General features: G+C 43.4%; 1 protein-coding gene across 2 annotated transcripts in view; it reads right to left on the reverse strand.

Annotated features, from left to right (window-relative positions):
* Positions 1-3,965: 3,965 nt before the first annotated feature.
* zmat4a (zinc finger, matrin-type 4a) overlaps positions 3,966-14,774 on the reverse strand; it is a 173,258-nt gene continuing 162,449 nt past the window's right edge. Inside the window, exon 6 of one of the 2 annotated variants that reach the window (XM_038785612.1) lies at positions 3,966-6,027. In XM_038785612.1, coding sequence (XP_038641540.1) covers positions 6,009-6,027 — 19 coding nt within the window. In that variant the 3' untranslated portion in view covers positions 3,966-6,008. The remainder of the gene's footprint in view (positions 6,028-14,774) is intronic. The other variant, XM_038785610.1, reaches the window with a different exon arrangement.

Below are 14,774 nucleotides of genomic sequence, written 5' to 3' on the forward strand. Positions count from 1 at the left end.
CCAACTATGTCTCTCCACCTTCACTAACATCTACAACTTTCAAGATCGACAGCACTTTCAAAATTTGCAACCTCTACCACTACAAAGGAAAAGGGCAAACATTAGCACCTGCACGTTTCCCATCCAAGTCAGGCTTGGAAATATGTAGTCATTACTTCATCACTATGGGAATGCCTACACCACAGTGACTGTAGCAGTTCTAGAAGGCAGCTCTCACCACCTTCTCAAGAGCAATTACGAATTAGCAATAAATGCCGAACTTGCCAGAAATGCATACATTCCATGAACAAATGAAATTAAAAGGTTTTTTAAAACTTACCGAAAGAGCTGCTCACCAATTTGTCTTCTCCTTTGCTTTTCAGCTCTAGTCTATAGACTGTGTCCTTCCTTTTGTTTTCTTTAGGGACAATAAAACTTCCATTTGTGCTCACTTTAAATATCGACCAGGCCTGGGTTTTTGTTTACTGCAGACCTTCCAGTCCTCAATGCCTATGTCTAATTCATCCATTTATGCAAAATACAATGTGAATTCCAGTTACTTTTATTTTATGCGATTTGCTGCCACTTTTATTTGATGCAATAATGGCACACAAAATGTCTTTGGTCAATGTTATGTTTTATTGCACACAGGAAATGCAGAGATCATCATGGAAACAAAATACACTTTCTGTACAGTACTTTTCAGACTTTTGTCACAAATACAAGGGAAGAAACAGCACAGTTTCTCCCTCGAGACACAAGGAACTAATATGTGAGTGTTAAAAAAAAGCAGCAACATAGTTTTATATAAAGATGTGTACACCACAGAGGGCCACACGAGCTCATTAGTGCTGGCATCATGCCGTCACAACTTTAACACAGTCCAATAGACTTTCCGTTCGGAGTTCCTAAACTTAAGATGAAAAACATTCATGAAAGTAATTCAGAGTTTGCTAAGCATTCTACGTTGTGCTTCCCTTTGAAAACTAAATACAATTTTCTGCATAATGTCCTCCAATTTTTATCTTTTTGGTTTGAATATTCTGAGGACTTGTGATTCGATAACTTTATCTCCTGGCCTTGGGCAAGATACAATGACTCTTCTATCTACTTTGCAGTGTCACTGGGTTGTTTCAGATCTGTGGTGCATTTCCAGCATTTTCTGTTTTCATTCGTCTGCTTTCAGGACTTGTATAATTCTGCATCATTTCCATACCTTCTTCAGCATGGAAGTGCCAAGTACTTATGCTGAATGGCTGATACTCAGGTTCACAGAATGATAGGACCGAATGGCCCCTTAACATCCCCTTCCCCACCAGGGCCAGTGAGAGAAATTATTGACCCTGGTGCACCTCCTGTTTTGGTGTCTCTCATCTCGCACCCCCCCCCCCCCCCCCCCGCACTCTCCATTTAATCCCCCCCCTTCATCATCTCCCTGTGTGCTCAGAATTGGAAACTGCAGTCCCATAGCAAAACTTCTTGCCTCTATTTACAAAGCCCATTTAAAGCTCAGCTTTCAGTATGATACACTTTACAACCAAGGCTTGGTCAGACAATTACACAAAACCTGGTTGTTTGTATCATGCAATGAGCTCCGCTTCTTTGAAACTGGTTCTATGCAATATCCAGAGAGCAACATCCAAAAGGCTTGAACCTCAGAAACACCGCAAACAACAATCCCATGAACAAATGGCAGCACGGTAGCATTGTGGATAGCACAATCGCTTCACAGCTCCAGGGTCCCAGGTTCGATTCCCGGCTTGGGTCACTGTCTGTGCGGAGTCTGCACGTCCTCCCCGTGTGTGCGTGGGTTTCCTCCGGGTGCTCCGGTTTCCTCCCACAGTCCAAAGATGTGCAGGTTAGGTGGATTGGCCATGATAAATTGCCCTCAGTGTCCAAAATTGCCCTTAGTGTTGGGTGGGGTTACTGGGTTATGGGGATAGGGTGGAGGTGTTGACCTTGGGTAGGGTGCTCTTTCCAAGAGCCAGTGCAGACTCGATGGGCCGAATGGCCTCCTTCTGCACTGTAAATTCTATGAAATCTATGAAATGAGAATATCTAGAACTAACAGTGACATTTTCTATTGGGGCAAGACTCCTGGTTTCACTTCCAAGTTTAAAAATGGCAAAACCTTCCAGTAAATTAGCCCATTCACCAACAATAATGCTACTACTATCCCCACAATTGGGTTTTGCGAACAGAAAAATTACACCTTGCATTGAGTATAAACATTTTCTCATTTTAAATTGAAACTAACCACATTTACATTTGTCCAGCATGGAACATATAACAGGAAAGTACTGCAGATGCTGTAAATCTGAAATCTGAACAGAAAGAGCTGGAATCACTCAGCAAGTCAGGCAGCATCTGTGGATCGAGAAACTGAGTCAAAGCTTCAGGTCTATGGTCTGCACTAGCTGCACAGATGCTCCCAGAAGTACTGAGCAGTTCCAATATTACTGGAGTAAAAATAACACCAACGGCCAGCCCTCTGAAAAGCAATCAGAATACGTATGAACTTACTTCAGCAAGAATCCCAGCAGCAAATGCCCGACGTTTGATTTGGCACATTATTAAACATGAATTTGAAAAGTTTTATGTTATGAATAAAACAGAAAAATTGCTGAGCAAATAAAAAATCAAAGCAATAAGTTGATAATTTTACAATAATGAGCAATCAATAAAAATTACCATGAAAAAGTGAGAAGCAGCAGGGCTAACTAATGCAGGCCCTTGTGGCACACACTCTACTCTTGCACACACTCGTGCACGCAAGCACACATGTACTCACCCACTTGTATTCACACACACGTGCTCTGATACACACACGCATGCACGCACATGCACACGTGTGCACTCACATACACTGTGCATTCACACACAGATGTGAGCTCACTCACTTATTTACACACATGCTCTCACTCATTCATTACCTCACACACATTTACTCACACAGGGCTTTGCCATCATAGAAGTCTTAAGGAGAGATTGGCAGATATAGGGCCCCAGGCCCAGATACCACCGACTGAGGGAGGACTCAGTAAAGAGGTTAGGAAACCAAGGGCCTTGTCGGGATAAAGTAAATATTGAGGTATTAGGCTGCTTCTCACCAGGTGGGAACTTAGAAGAGTAAAGAAAGCAGCTCCCGACAAGGCCCAAAAAGGTTCATAAGGTTACCAAGATAGTGGGGAGGGGGTGGGGGAGAGAGAGACTGCTAGTTCTGGCACTTCCTACTTGACTAAAGAATTCTGCTGTTCAGAACAAGAATTATCATTGACCATACAGCGGGCAGCATGATGGTGCACTGCTGACTCACGGCACCGAAACCCAGGTTTGATCTCGGCCCTGGATCACTATCTATGTGGAGTTTGTACATTCTCCCCATGTGTGGGTGGGTCTCACCCCCACAACCCAAAGATGTATAGGGTAGGTGGATTGGCCACGCTAAATTGCCCCTTAATTGGAATTAAAAAAAAAAATCATTTACCGTATAGATTGACAGTCTACCTAACCAATTAGCCAAGAGTCCCCTGGATCACGGGACCCAGTGATCAGCACTCGTGCATCTCCCTCTCCAGGGCCTTGCTCCCCATAATGTACAGTCTTTGTAACTTTGTCTAATTTTATAACATTCCAGGCATTCTGTTTTCAGGGACGGCTATCATTTCAGAGTGTTTTCTTTAATGTTACGTACACCAGACAAAGTTTAAATTGAAGCAAATTGAGAAATGTTACGCAGATATGTTTTCTCATCATAATATATACTTTTCAGTTGCCAAAGAGTTAATCAGGGCTTAAAACTATACCTCAGACAGTTGAAAATGACGTTCTAGATATATTTTGTATCAAGGTGTTTCCTCTTGGTGTTTGTAAGAAATCAAAAACAAATCAGTTATAAAAATGAGAATTAACATAGAACAGTACAGCACAGAACAGGCCCTTCGGCCCTCAATGTTGTGCCGAGCCATGATCACCCTACTCAAACCCACGTATCCACCCTATACCCGTAACCCAACAACCCCCCCCTTAACCTTACTTTAATTAGGACACTACGGGCAATTTAGCATGGCCAATCCACCTAACCTCAGTTAATTCTCAGTGTTGGGTGACTTAAGATGTTATATTTTACCCGTGTGAAATCAGAGTGTGGATGGAGCTTGAACAGTAAAACTTAACGCTTTTGAAATACATTTCAGCATTCTTGTTCCATTCTAAGTTGGCAAAATCAAATAATTGATATGAAGTTGCTCTTCAAAGTCACTTCTAAGTTCTCTACAAATGAGGGGTTATTTGTGAGATGACTTATTGTATTGGTTTGGGACGACAAATAGCGAAGCTGACAAATCACAACCTATTCGGAAAGGCCCTTCTCGCACTCAAAGGGCCATCAACTAGTAGACATGAAAATCTCTGCAGATAAAAATGACAATGTTGAGGTGCGGCATCACCATGCTAGAAAATATAAATTAGAGACCAAATTTGTCATTTCATGCTCATATGTCCAGGCTTTTACCCACCTTGATTGCATTGCAGTGAAGCAAGCAGTTTGAACACTGCCCAGCGCGAACATTGCTGTGTCTCCTGGCTGTCAGGATCCCACATGAAATAAACTTCTCCAGCCTCAACTATGCTAAAAGTGGATGAGGGCCTCAGCATAATACCATTTACAACTTGACAACAAATTGAAAACCATGGCCAGGGAGGGGGATGAGCAAAGTTTGCCTCATTTTACGTCATTCAGGGAATTCTTCTGAGTTTCATACCAAGGTGGGTTACAAAACTGGAAAAAAGCACTCCATTCCTCCCAAGCAACATATTTTTGCTTTAAAAGAACAAACGTGACCACCACTTTAATATCACACTTTAAATGTGACAAACATATTCATTTACTTATTCTCCCAATCTTCTGTCTCGAAAAACTCGTAAAAAGTAGTTATATTGACCTTTTTAACAGTAATATTTTGTTTTAAAAGAGATCACAGAAAATATTTTAACGTAAAGTACATTCCTCCCTCCCTCTTGAATTTTAAACAGTTGGGAATATTGAATTATTGAATTTCTAAAAATTGGGAAGGCTGTTGACCATGCCCAAGATTATTTAACCCAAGATCCATTCATCAGTCAAAGGCAGAGATCTTCATCCTGAGAGATTGAGCGACATTACAATCCAGGCTCCGGAGCAGAATAGAGTTGAGTGCTAATCCATTCAATCAATTTCTTTATTGAATACTCAACTCTCAGTCAGTAGGTCACGTGCTCAAACCCCACAAGGGACTTGAGCACAGGTTTTAAACCGCTACTTTAGTGCAGTACAGAGTTAGTGCTGCATTATCAGATTTGCATCTTTCAGGTGAAGCGTTAAAACCAAGGTCCCATCTGCTCTCTCAGGTTGATATAAAAGATCTCATGGCAAATGTAAACAGCAGGGTAGGTCTACTGGTGTCGTTAGCAATATTTATCTCACTGCTTTTTGTGGGACCTTGCCATACCCAACTTGCATTTCCCTGTATTACAAATATGAATGGAGTTGAAAAATACTTAATTAATACTGAAGCACTTTCAGACATTCTGTGTTGTTGTGACATTTGCTGTTCAAGTACAAGTTATTCAATGCAGCTCTTCAAAAATGTCAAAACTTCAAAAATAATGTTTTGGGTATTTTCTTGTTGGAAACAGCCTTCTTCACTGTAAACCTGGGAAAACCAGGACTACAAATGACTGTAATAACTGTGTTTTAGGATCAGTTTGGAGAAAGTGTGCTTGAAGTGCTATGAGTTTTCCCTGCCACCAAAACAAAGTGCTCACTCTCGTGCCTAGCTGACAACCAAAGGAATTCGCTTGCGACAGGCAGATTAGATTGAAACTTCCTTCTGTTTTCGGAAAAAAAAAGAAAAAACTCCATTTGAAAAGTCTCCAATGCACTTTGAGGAAGATGTCCATCTCTGCACGGAATAAAATATTGATGCTCCGTAAGGAAAATAGAATTCCTTCAAGTTGAACTCAATTCACAAATTTGTTCTTGAAGGATCTCACGACTGGTTTTTCAGGCTGAAATGCAAAAAACAAGTTAAAACAGCTGGAATATGTATTGCACTCCATTTAGCAAAGATAATCGCCAAACCTTGCTGCAAAATATATCATAAAGCATACTGTTGCTAGTCTTTGTGCAATGGGATTACTGCCCTATCAGTTATAATTATATTTTGAAGGTTTGTCACCTTTTAAAATCTTGAAGCCTCGAATAGAGACCTGAGTGAGAAATTGCAGGCAATAATTTCTTCTCAGATCTTCCATTTATGCTGCCTGATAACTGAGCAGCACCTCCAGGTCACGGATATTACTGGCTGCCAATAACTTTGCTTTTCCCTCATTCCCTGTAAAAATTGGACAAAGCTTTGCTCATCACCTCATGGTGGGAGGACAGCAACCAGTCTGGACATTATACAAACCTTCACAAGCAGTATGCTTTCCCACACACTTGACTGCCATAATCGCCTCTTCTTTCCCCTTAAAATTGCACTGTGTGTGTGGGTGGATTGATAAGTGTTGTGCTGCCTTACCATTGCGTGGCTCAAGGTGGACCAATGGCTGATGAGTTTGAAGGTGGTGTTAGTTAATTGCCATTTGCCTCTGTATAACACATGCAAATCACAGAGCTATTGCACGGTGCAGGAGGTGCTCCTTGGAAAAAGCAACTTTGAAGAAGTATTCTTTATGTGAAACTACTCCTGGTGCAAGTGAGGACATGTTTGTTATTGATTTCCTCCATTCGGCATAGAACAGACTCTGAAGACAGTTGCTATGAGGAGCTACTTGTATGAATTCTGGATGATGCAGCTGGTGAGTTTATCTCTGGATGGGTGTCAGGATGAAAAAGGAATAAGGAATCTCAGTCTCCCACTGATGTATGAACATGCACAATGGCACCTAGCACAAAAAGTATCTGCAGAGATGCTCTATCCAACACGAAAGCAGGACACAAACAACACTTCATATTTAATTAGACAAAACGAAGATATTACAGGCTGCAATAACCTTTAATACCTGATTTTATAAATATTTAATCTTTTAATCAAATGATACCAGGTGAATTTCAACAATTTGGAAACTATTATTGGTTTTAATTAAACTGGCAGCTTAGGGTTCAATGCAAATTGAAGTGTCACTTTTCTCTGCTCAAGTGTGTAATTACCGTTGACGACCATGCATATACATAGAATATAAATATGACTGAGGACCCAGAGATAAAATGCAGCAGATTTTGATCTGTTTTATTAACAGCAATGGTTTAACATATAAAATTACTTACTGAAACCCTTTCGAATTCCGATTCTACCTCCAACAATCTGTTGGTTAAAATGCAAGTTCCTAACCTCAAGCTGAATGAAGACTTCCTCTCGCACTGGGCCTGTCATTCTCAATGTGAGAGGTATAAGCATGCCATTATGGCCATGCCAAACCATCAAGAATCTACCCCATTTCTGAAGGAAAACATGGCTTTTGTAAAATATTTTAACAGCCCTGTTATTAACTCTGAGACAAGGTGGGAGTCACGGAGGATTGGGGGTGATGTGTTGGGCTGGCTGGGTCGATGTGGACTGCACTTAATGCAGTGTAGCGAGAGACATACATCCAACACTTGATGAGATGCACCACGATTTTTAACATCTAAATTATCATACATGTTCAACTGTGGGTTGACACTATGCTGACTTGAATGGAGACCTGACACCAGCCTGACCAGACTTACTAGCTACCACATGGTGTTCGCACTGGCTAGCTCACGAGCTCTGACTGTCTCAGAGGCTGGGTCCCGAGAGAGCGGGAAAACTGGTGCCCTCTGGCTTTATAGTGGCCGTGTCCTGTCTGGTGATTGGCTGCTCGGTTATGTGTGCTTACTGGTCATCCTGTGTGTCAATCACTGCCTGTCTGCACTCCATTATATACATCGCCCCCCCCCTTTTTTTTTTTTACATTGTTTGCGTTCAGATAATAAATAGTAAGGTGCATGTGCGTGTGGACGTGTATATATGCACGACTATATACAGAATGTGCTAAAATGAACTTGTATACATAGGAAGGTGTCGCTAGTGCAGATGAAACGATAAAAAAGATATTTACAGAGGTCATAACAATGAGGTAACGAAATTGTGCAAAAGTTCAGTCTATAAGTTTAGTCTTTGTGGCGGGCGACAAATTCTGGTTGACCGAACGAGCACCTCAGATCTGTTGGGCTGTCGGGGTCGGAGTCTGGCATGGCCTGCTGTATTGAACGGATGCTTCTGCACCTGGGAACGCTGGATGCTGGGCAGTGGAGCAGATCTGAAAAGGGCTGCGTAGTGGCCAAGCTTGCCACACTGTAGACACCGTCGTGATTTTGCCGGACATTGCCGCTTTAAATGGGCGGAGCCACAATTCGGACATGCCATGACGCCAACGTCAGCGCGTTCCATGCGCCAACGCGCATGTGCAGTGCGGTCGAACGACGTACCCACCTGCTCAGGCTGGTCGTCTGCCTCGCCGTCCCCTCGGTTGTGGCGCGTATGTGCAGGGACCCGGGAAAAGCGCGCAGATTGGCCACTCTCGTTGATACTCAGGCCCTGCATTTGTGCGATGGCCTTCACCCGTTCCTCCTCGTGGGAGGTTAGCTTTGCCATTTCTGCCGCCCTGATGTGGGAGTACCGATTGTTGGCATGTTCGTGGAGAACGCACGTTTCGATGGCGATGGTAAGGGTGAGCTGCTTGACTTTCAGGAGCTGCTGGCGAAGGGAATCGGAGTGGATCCCGAAAATGATCTGATCCCGGATCATGGAATCAGTTGTCGAATCATAGTTACATGACTGCGCGAGGATGCGGAGATGGGTCAAAAAGGATTGAAAAGGTTCATCCTTACCCTGAAGCCTCTGCTGGAAAACGTACCGTTCAAAGCTCTCGTTCACCTCAATGTCGCAGTTGCTGTCGAACTTCAGCAGGACTGTTTTAAATGATGTCTTGTCTTCGCCTTCAGCGAATGTAAGGGAGTTGTAGATGTGAATGGCTGTGTGATCTTCCTGGCGTCCGATACGGCCTCGAGGTCGGTGGCTTCGAGATAGAGTTGGAACTTCTGTTTGAAGATCTTCCAATTTGCACCGAGGTTGCCGGTGATGCGGAGCTGCGGAGGAGGGGGGACGTTTTCTATGTTACCGGATGGCTGATTGCTGGTCAACGCTGATTCACTCAAGGTTGGTTCATCAATTTTCAGCATCACTACCTAGTACCATGATGTGTTGGGCTGGCTGGGCCGATGTGGACTGCACTTGATGCAGTGTAGCGAGAGACAGACTTCCAACACTTGATGAGATGCAACACGATTTTATTTAACATCTAACTTATCTAAACTAAACATGTTCAGCTGTGGGTTGACACTATGCCGACTTGAATGGAGACCTGACACCAGCCTGACCAGACTAACTGACTACCACATGGTGTTTGCACTGGCTGCTGCTCACGAGCTCTGACTGTCTCAAAGGCTGGGTCCCGAGAGAGCGGGAAAACTGGTGCCCTCTGGCTTTATAGTGGTTGTGTCCTGTCTGGTGATTGGCTGCTCTGTTTTGTGTGCTTACTGGTCATCCTGTGTATCAATCACTGCCTGTCTGCATCTCATTATATACATAGATGTATATTATGACAGCGGGTAGGGTTCCAATATTGGATGAGATATCTACAAGAAAATACAGAATTTCTGAGGTTACGTTTTTCACATAATCATCCCATTTGAAGCCTCTGGATCATTTCCGGACTCTGCCAGAGACATATCCAATACTTTGTGACATATATAAGCACGAGGCAGGTGATTGATGATATGTTCATTAGAACTAGCAATTTCTGAACTTTGCATGCAGTGATGCCAATTAGAATGTGGGGCTGCTTAGAGTTCTGTGTCTGACTGGTTTCTCTTGGTCACAGCGCATCAGCTGCATAAACCTTGCAATCTGTGTGTCCCAGGTCAACCAGGAATATTAGTCAACAGCAAGGGCATCAACTCTACCAATACTTAGCTGGAGTACAACCACAAAAGCTATCTATGCAGTTTTGTGCACAATTCCAAGATTACTGTAGTGTTTCAAGCTATCGAACATCTTTTAACCTGCAAGTAAATTTGAGGAGTATCTTTTCGAACATAGAACATACAGTGCAAAAGGAGGCCATTCGACCCATCAAGTCTGCACCGTTGTGAAGCCTCAGTGTTATCCACTTGTGCTACCGTGCTGCCCAATGGTATATCTTGCCTCCAATAAGTTGCTCTCCTCTCTGCCACCCAGCTACCGGGTTCATTCATTGCAATGATGATATCTGTTAGGGGACGAGGGAGACTCCCATTTCAAACTTGGCAGTAGTCACATGTCAGAAGGTTTATCAATGAGGTCAAAAATGGCGACAGTGAATGTCATATGACCACCAGATGTGTAATCGAACAGGCCACCAGAATACCTAAGAAAGGCTTTAGACATCAGACAGATCTGAAGGTGTCCTTCAATATCTACCAGCCAGGGTTATGGCATGTTGTACTTTGCACAGGAGCAAGGAAAGAGCAGACCTATAGCTGGGTGGAGTTCATTCGGTGAGCAATAGTGATAGAGGGGTAGATGTTAATGTGAAGAAGTGTAGAGAGGAATGGGTACAACTGCAAAGTAAGTGGATGGAAGGAATAATGTGAGAATTTGAGAGGGCATAGGTGAGGGGGAATAGGACGATGTGCACAGCAAGATGTAGCTGAATATGCAAGTGTACTCTCCTGACCTGGTGGGATCATTAAAATGCTACAAAAGGGTGCAGATGGTAGTGACATTGCCAACCGTTGGTGATGCTTGGCCACAATTTTTTTCTTTCGAGGCTGCAGATGGCTGGTACTGCCTGACACAACAATCTGAGATTTCTGAAAGGCTGCTGTTTGACTGTACCTAGGAAACCCAGCCTCCACCTCTATATCTTGGTAGTGCCTCCCATAAGTTGCTCTCCTCTCTGCCACCCAGCCACCAGGTTCATTCATTGCAAGCTAATGTTGCTGGTACTGGTCATATTGGACATCATCCAAGGCCCAATAAAAGACAGATAAGGTACCCCACCCCCTCCACGCCCCGTATGCTGTAACTCAGAAAACCCCAAAGTGTGCAAGATAAATTCCCATCAGTAGTACTGTGAACAAGTCTATTCCCAGCAGCAGATAAGAAAGCAGCTATGAATACGAAGCAATATTTCCATGAGAAGGATTAATCTCAATTTGCACTGTGTTCATGTCATTTCATAGAATTCATAGAATTTACAGTGCAGAAGGAGACCATTCGGTCCAGCGAGTCTGTACCGGCCCTTGGGAAGAGCACCCCACCTACGCTCACACCTGTACCCTTTCTCCGTAACCCACCTAGCCTTTTTTGAACACTAAGGGCAATTTAGCAGAGCCAATCCACCGAACCTGCACATCTTTGGACTGTGGGAGGAAACTGGAGCACCCGGAGGAAACCCACGCAGACACGGGGAGAACGTGCAGACTCCACACAGACAGTGACCCAAGCTGAGAATCGAACCTGGGACCCTGGAGCTGTGAAGCAACTGTGCTAACCAATGTGCTACCGTGCCACCCTTTCACTGGTGAGTTTCAGGCAGCCTGGGAATCCGTGGAAGTTGAGTTAAATTTCAAAGTGAATTGAAATATTGCTCCGATTGAGAGATTAGCATTTGTTGATTGTCAACCATCTCTCTTGAGGGTTGCATGCGAGCAGCCAAATGTCCTCGACCTGAACAGTGAAATCAGTGAATTGGACTTCCCAATGTGTCAGCATTTTGTCGGTATTAATCTGTTCACATCCAAACCCACACTTGTGCCAAAACCGCATGAATGGCCAAACAGGCGTAACGACTTGAGGTTAATTTTTCAGCCATCCTTTTCTATTTAGGGATACCCCATTCTTTTGAAAGACTCTCAACTGTCATTCAAATCCTGAATAAATCCATATCCCATTCACAGATGCTCAAGATGCATTGTACATTATTCATATATATTACCAGCAATGTCACTTGAATATCGCTCAGATCTTTCTTCTATTGAGTAACATAATACAGCAGAGTCTTTATCACTAATGGGAGTTACTAACAGTCTAGCTGATGTGATTTGATGATTGCTGCATTCTTGCATCTCTTTTAATTAAATTATAAATTATGGTATCACTCTGTTTTTGAAGCTGCTTAACTCAACCATGTAATGAGTAGTTTGAGGTTGAAATGCTGATTATGCTTTTGCTGTATTAAATGACAGCTCCTTTCCAGACAGCAATACATTTTTGTTAACAGGGCTGTTTTATCAAAAGACTTCATGTCATTCCAAGAGCTACATCAAACATATGAGGCTCGGGGGTTGCTAATTTGTGCAACTTTGCACATGTGTAAGGTACATGAAAAGTCAAGCCAATCTAGTTAGTGGTAGGATCATTATTTGCACTTGAAATTACCAGCTCGTGGGTTCCTAAATGTCGAGGAGTCAGCAATTTCTAATTGTTTCACTCGTGCAGCAGACCAGTGTAGCGCAATCAGAACACTGCTGCTTTTGGTTAAGCTCTTGCTTTCAACCACGGAATATAGATTTTGCTAAATGTTTCACATTCCAGATTCCGCTGTCGTTGGTTCAACTCATAGTTCATTTTGGTTCCTGGGCAGGAACTTATTCTTCCACAGTAATGTTTACACCAGAGATTTTCCATCAGTAAGTGCTGAGAATAATCTGGTTTTAAGTTTTAAAATTCATGGTTGTGCATGGAAAATGGTCCCAGGATCAAAAGTCGCATGGTTTCTCAATAATATCACAGCCAAGAGGAATACAATCAGTTCCAGCTACCAACCATTGGAAGAATAGAAAAGGGTACTATATAACCCGTACAAGATGGGGTTGGAGAATTATTCTCCCTGTGAGCCTCAGCGAATATGAGCTCCCCTGCTGTGGGTGCGGGGAGCCGAGGCCATTCATGATGGGGATCTGTATAAATTCGGCCAGGTATTCAGATGGGATCTGATGTACATTGTAAGTATAATTATTTTGCAATAAACCAAGTTTTCTTTTGACCAACTCAGTTCGGACTCATTTCTGGCTGACTAAAGGTACAATATTAAAAAGTTAGGAAATTTATATAATGAAAGGAAATGAAATTTGATTAAATTTAATTTGAAAATCATTGTTAACTGCAGCTCAGTGAGCGGCATCCTCAATTCCGAGTCAGGTTACAATTCCGAGTCCTACTGTAGCGCTTATGCACATAAAAACTAGACTTAATTGCACTCTGGTGTGGTACTGAGGGAGTGCTGCTCTGCCAGAGGTGGTTTTTTTTTGATGAGGCAGCCAACTATCTTCAGCTGCTTCATCAATGACCTTCCCTCCATCAGAAAATCAGAAGTGGGGATGTTCATGGCAGATTTCACAATGTTCAGCATCATGCACAACTCCTCAGATGCTGAAGGTGCCGGTGCCCATGTGCAGCAAGACCTTGACAGCATTCAGGCTTGGGCTGATAATTGACAAGTAACACTCGTGCCACACTAGCATCAGGCAATGACCAACAAGAGACAATCTAACCATCTCCCCTTCACATTCCATGGCACCATCATCGCTGAATTCCCCCACTATCAACATCCTTTAGGTTACCACTGACCAGAAACTGAACTGGACCAACCATATAAATACTGTGGCTACCCAAAACCTTTCCAACATCAACAAGGCACAAGTCAGGAGTGTGATGGAACACTCCCCACTTGCCTGGGTGAGTGCAGCTCCAACAATATTCAAGCACTTTGACAGCATCCAGGACATAGCAGCCCACACCAGCTTTAACATTCATAGAACATAGAACATGGAACAGTACAGCACAGAACAGGCCCTTCAGCCCTCAATGTTGTGCCGAGCCATGATCACCCTACTCAAACCCACATATCCACCCTATACCCGTAACCCAACAACCCCCCCCTTAACCTTACATTTATTAGGACACTACGGGCAATTTAGCATGGCCAATCCACCTAACCCGCACATCTTTAGACTGTGGGAGGAAACCGGAGCACCCGGAGGAAACCCACGCACACAGGGGGAGGACGTGCAGACTCCACACAGACAGTGACCCAGCCAGGAATCGAACCTGGGACCCTGGAGCTGTGAAGCATTTATGCTAACCACCATGCTACCCTGCTGCCCCTCCCTGTACCGCCATTGCACAGTGGCAACAGCATATACCATCTGCAAGGTGCACTGCAGCTACTCATCAAGGTCAAACCTGTGACCTCCACGAACTAGAAGGACAAGTACAGTAGATGCATGGCAACACCATCACCTGCAAGCTGCCCTCTAAGTCACGTACCATTTTGCATCGGCACTATATCACATTTTGCTGCCCCACATCTCATCAAGAAGAAATAAAACTGAGGCCCCGTCGGCACTTTTAGGTGGATTTAAAGATCCCGAAGCATTGTTTTGAAAAGCAGGAAGATGCCCGCATTAGTATTTATCCCTCAATCCACATTCCAATATAAATTATCAGATGTCTGTTTGAGGGTACTTACTGCTTACAAATTGTTGCAGCGTTTTCTACATTACAACAGCAAATATAGTGCTGAGAATTTTTGGTTTTCATTTCTCCAACATGCAGACCATTTTTTACTAAGTCTGAAACCCGTCACTTCTCAATAGTCTGCAGCAGTTTTCTGTGCATTTATGAACCCCAGTATTTGGTGAGATTCTTGTCAGCCAAGCTATCCTTCAGCACCATGGACAGTGCAAG

This window comes from Scyliorhinus canicula, chromosome 26 (genome assembly GCF_902713615.1).
Source record: "Scyliorhinus canicula chromosome 26, sScyCan1.1, whole genome shotgun sequence".
In the NCBI taxonomy this organism is placed as follows: Eukaryota; Metazoa; Chordata; class Chondrichthyes; order Carcharhiniformes; family Scyliorhinidae; genus Scyliorhinus; species Scyliorhinus canicula.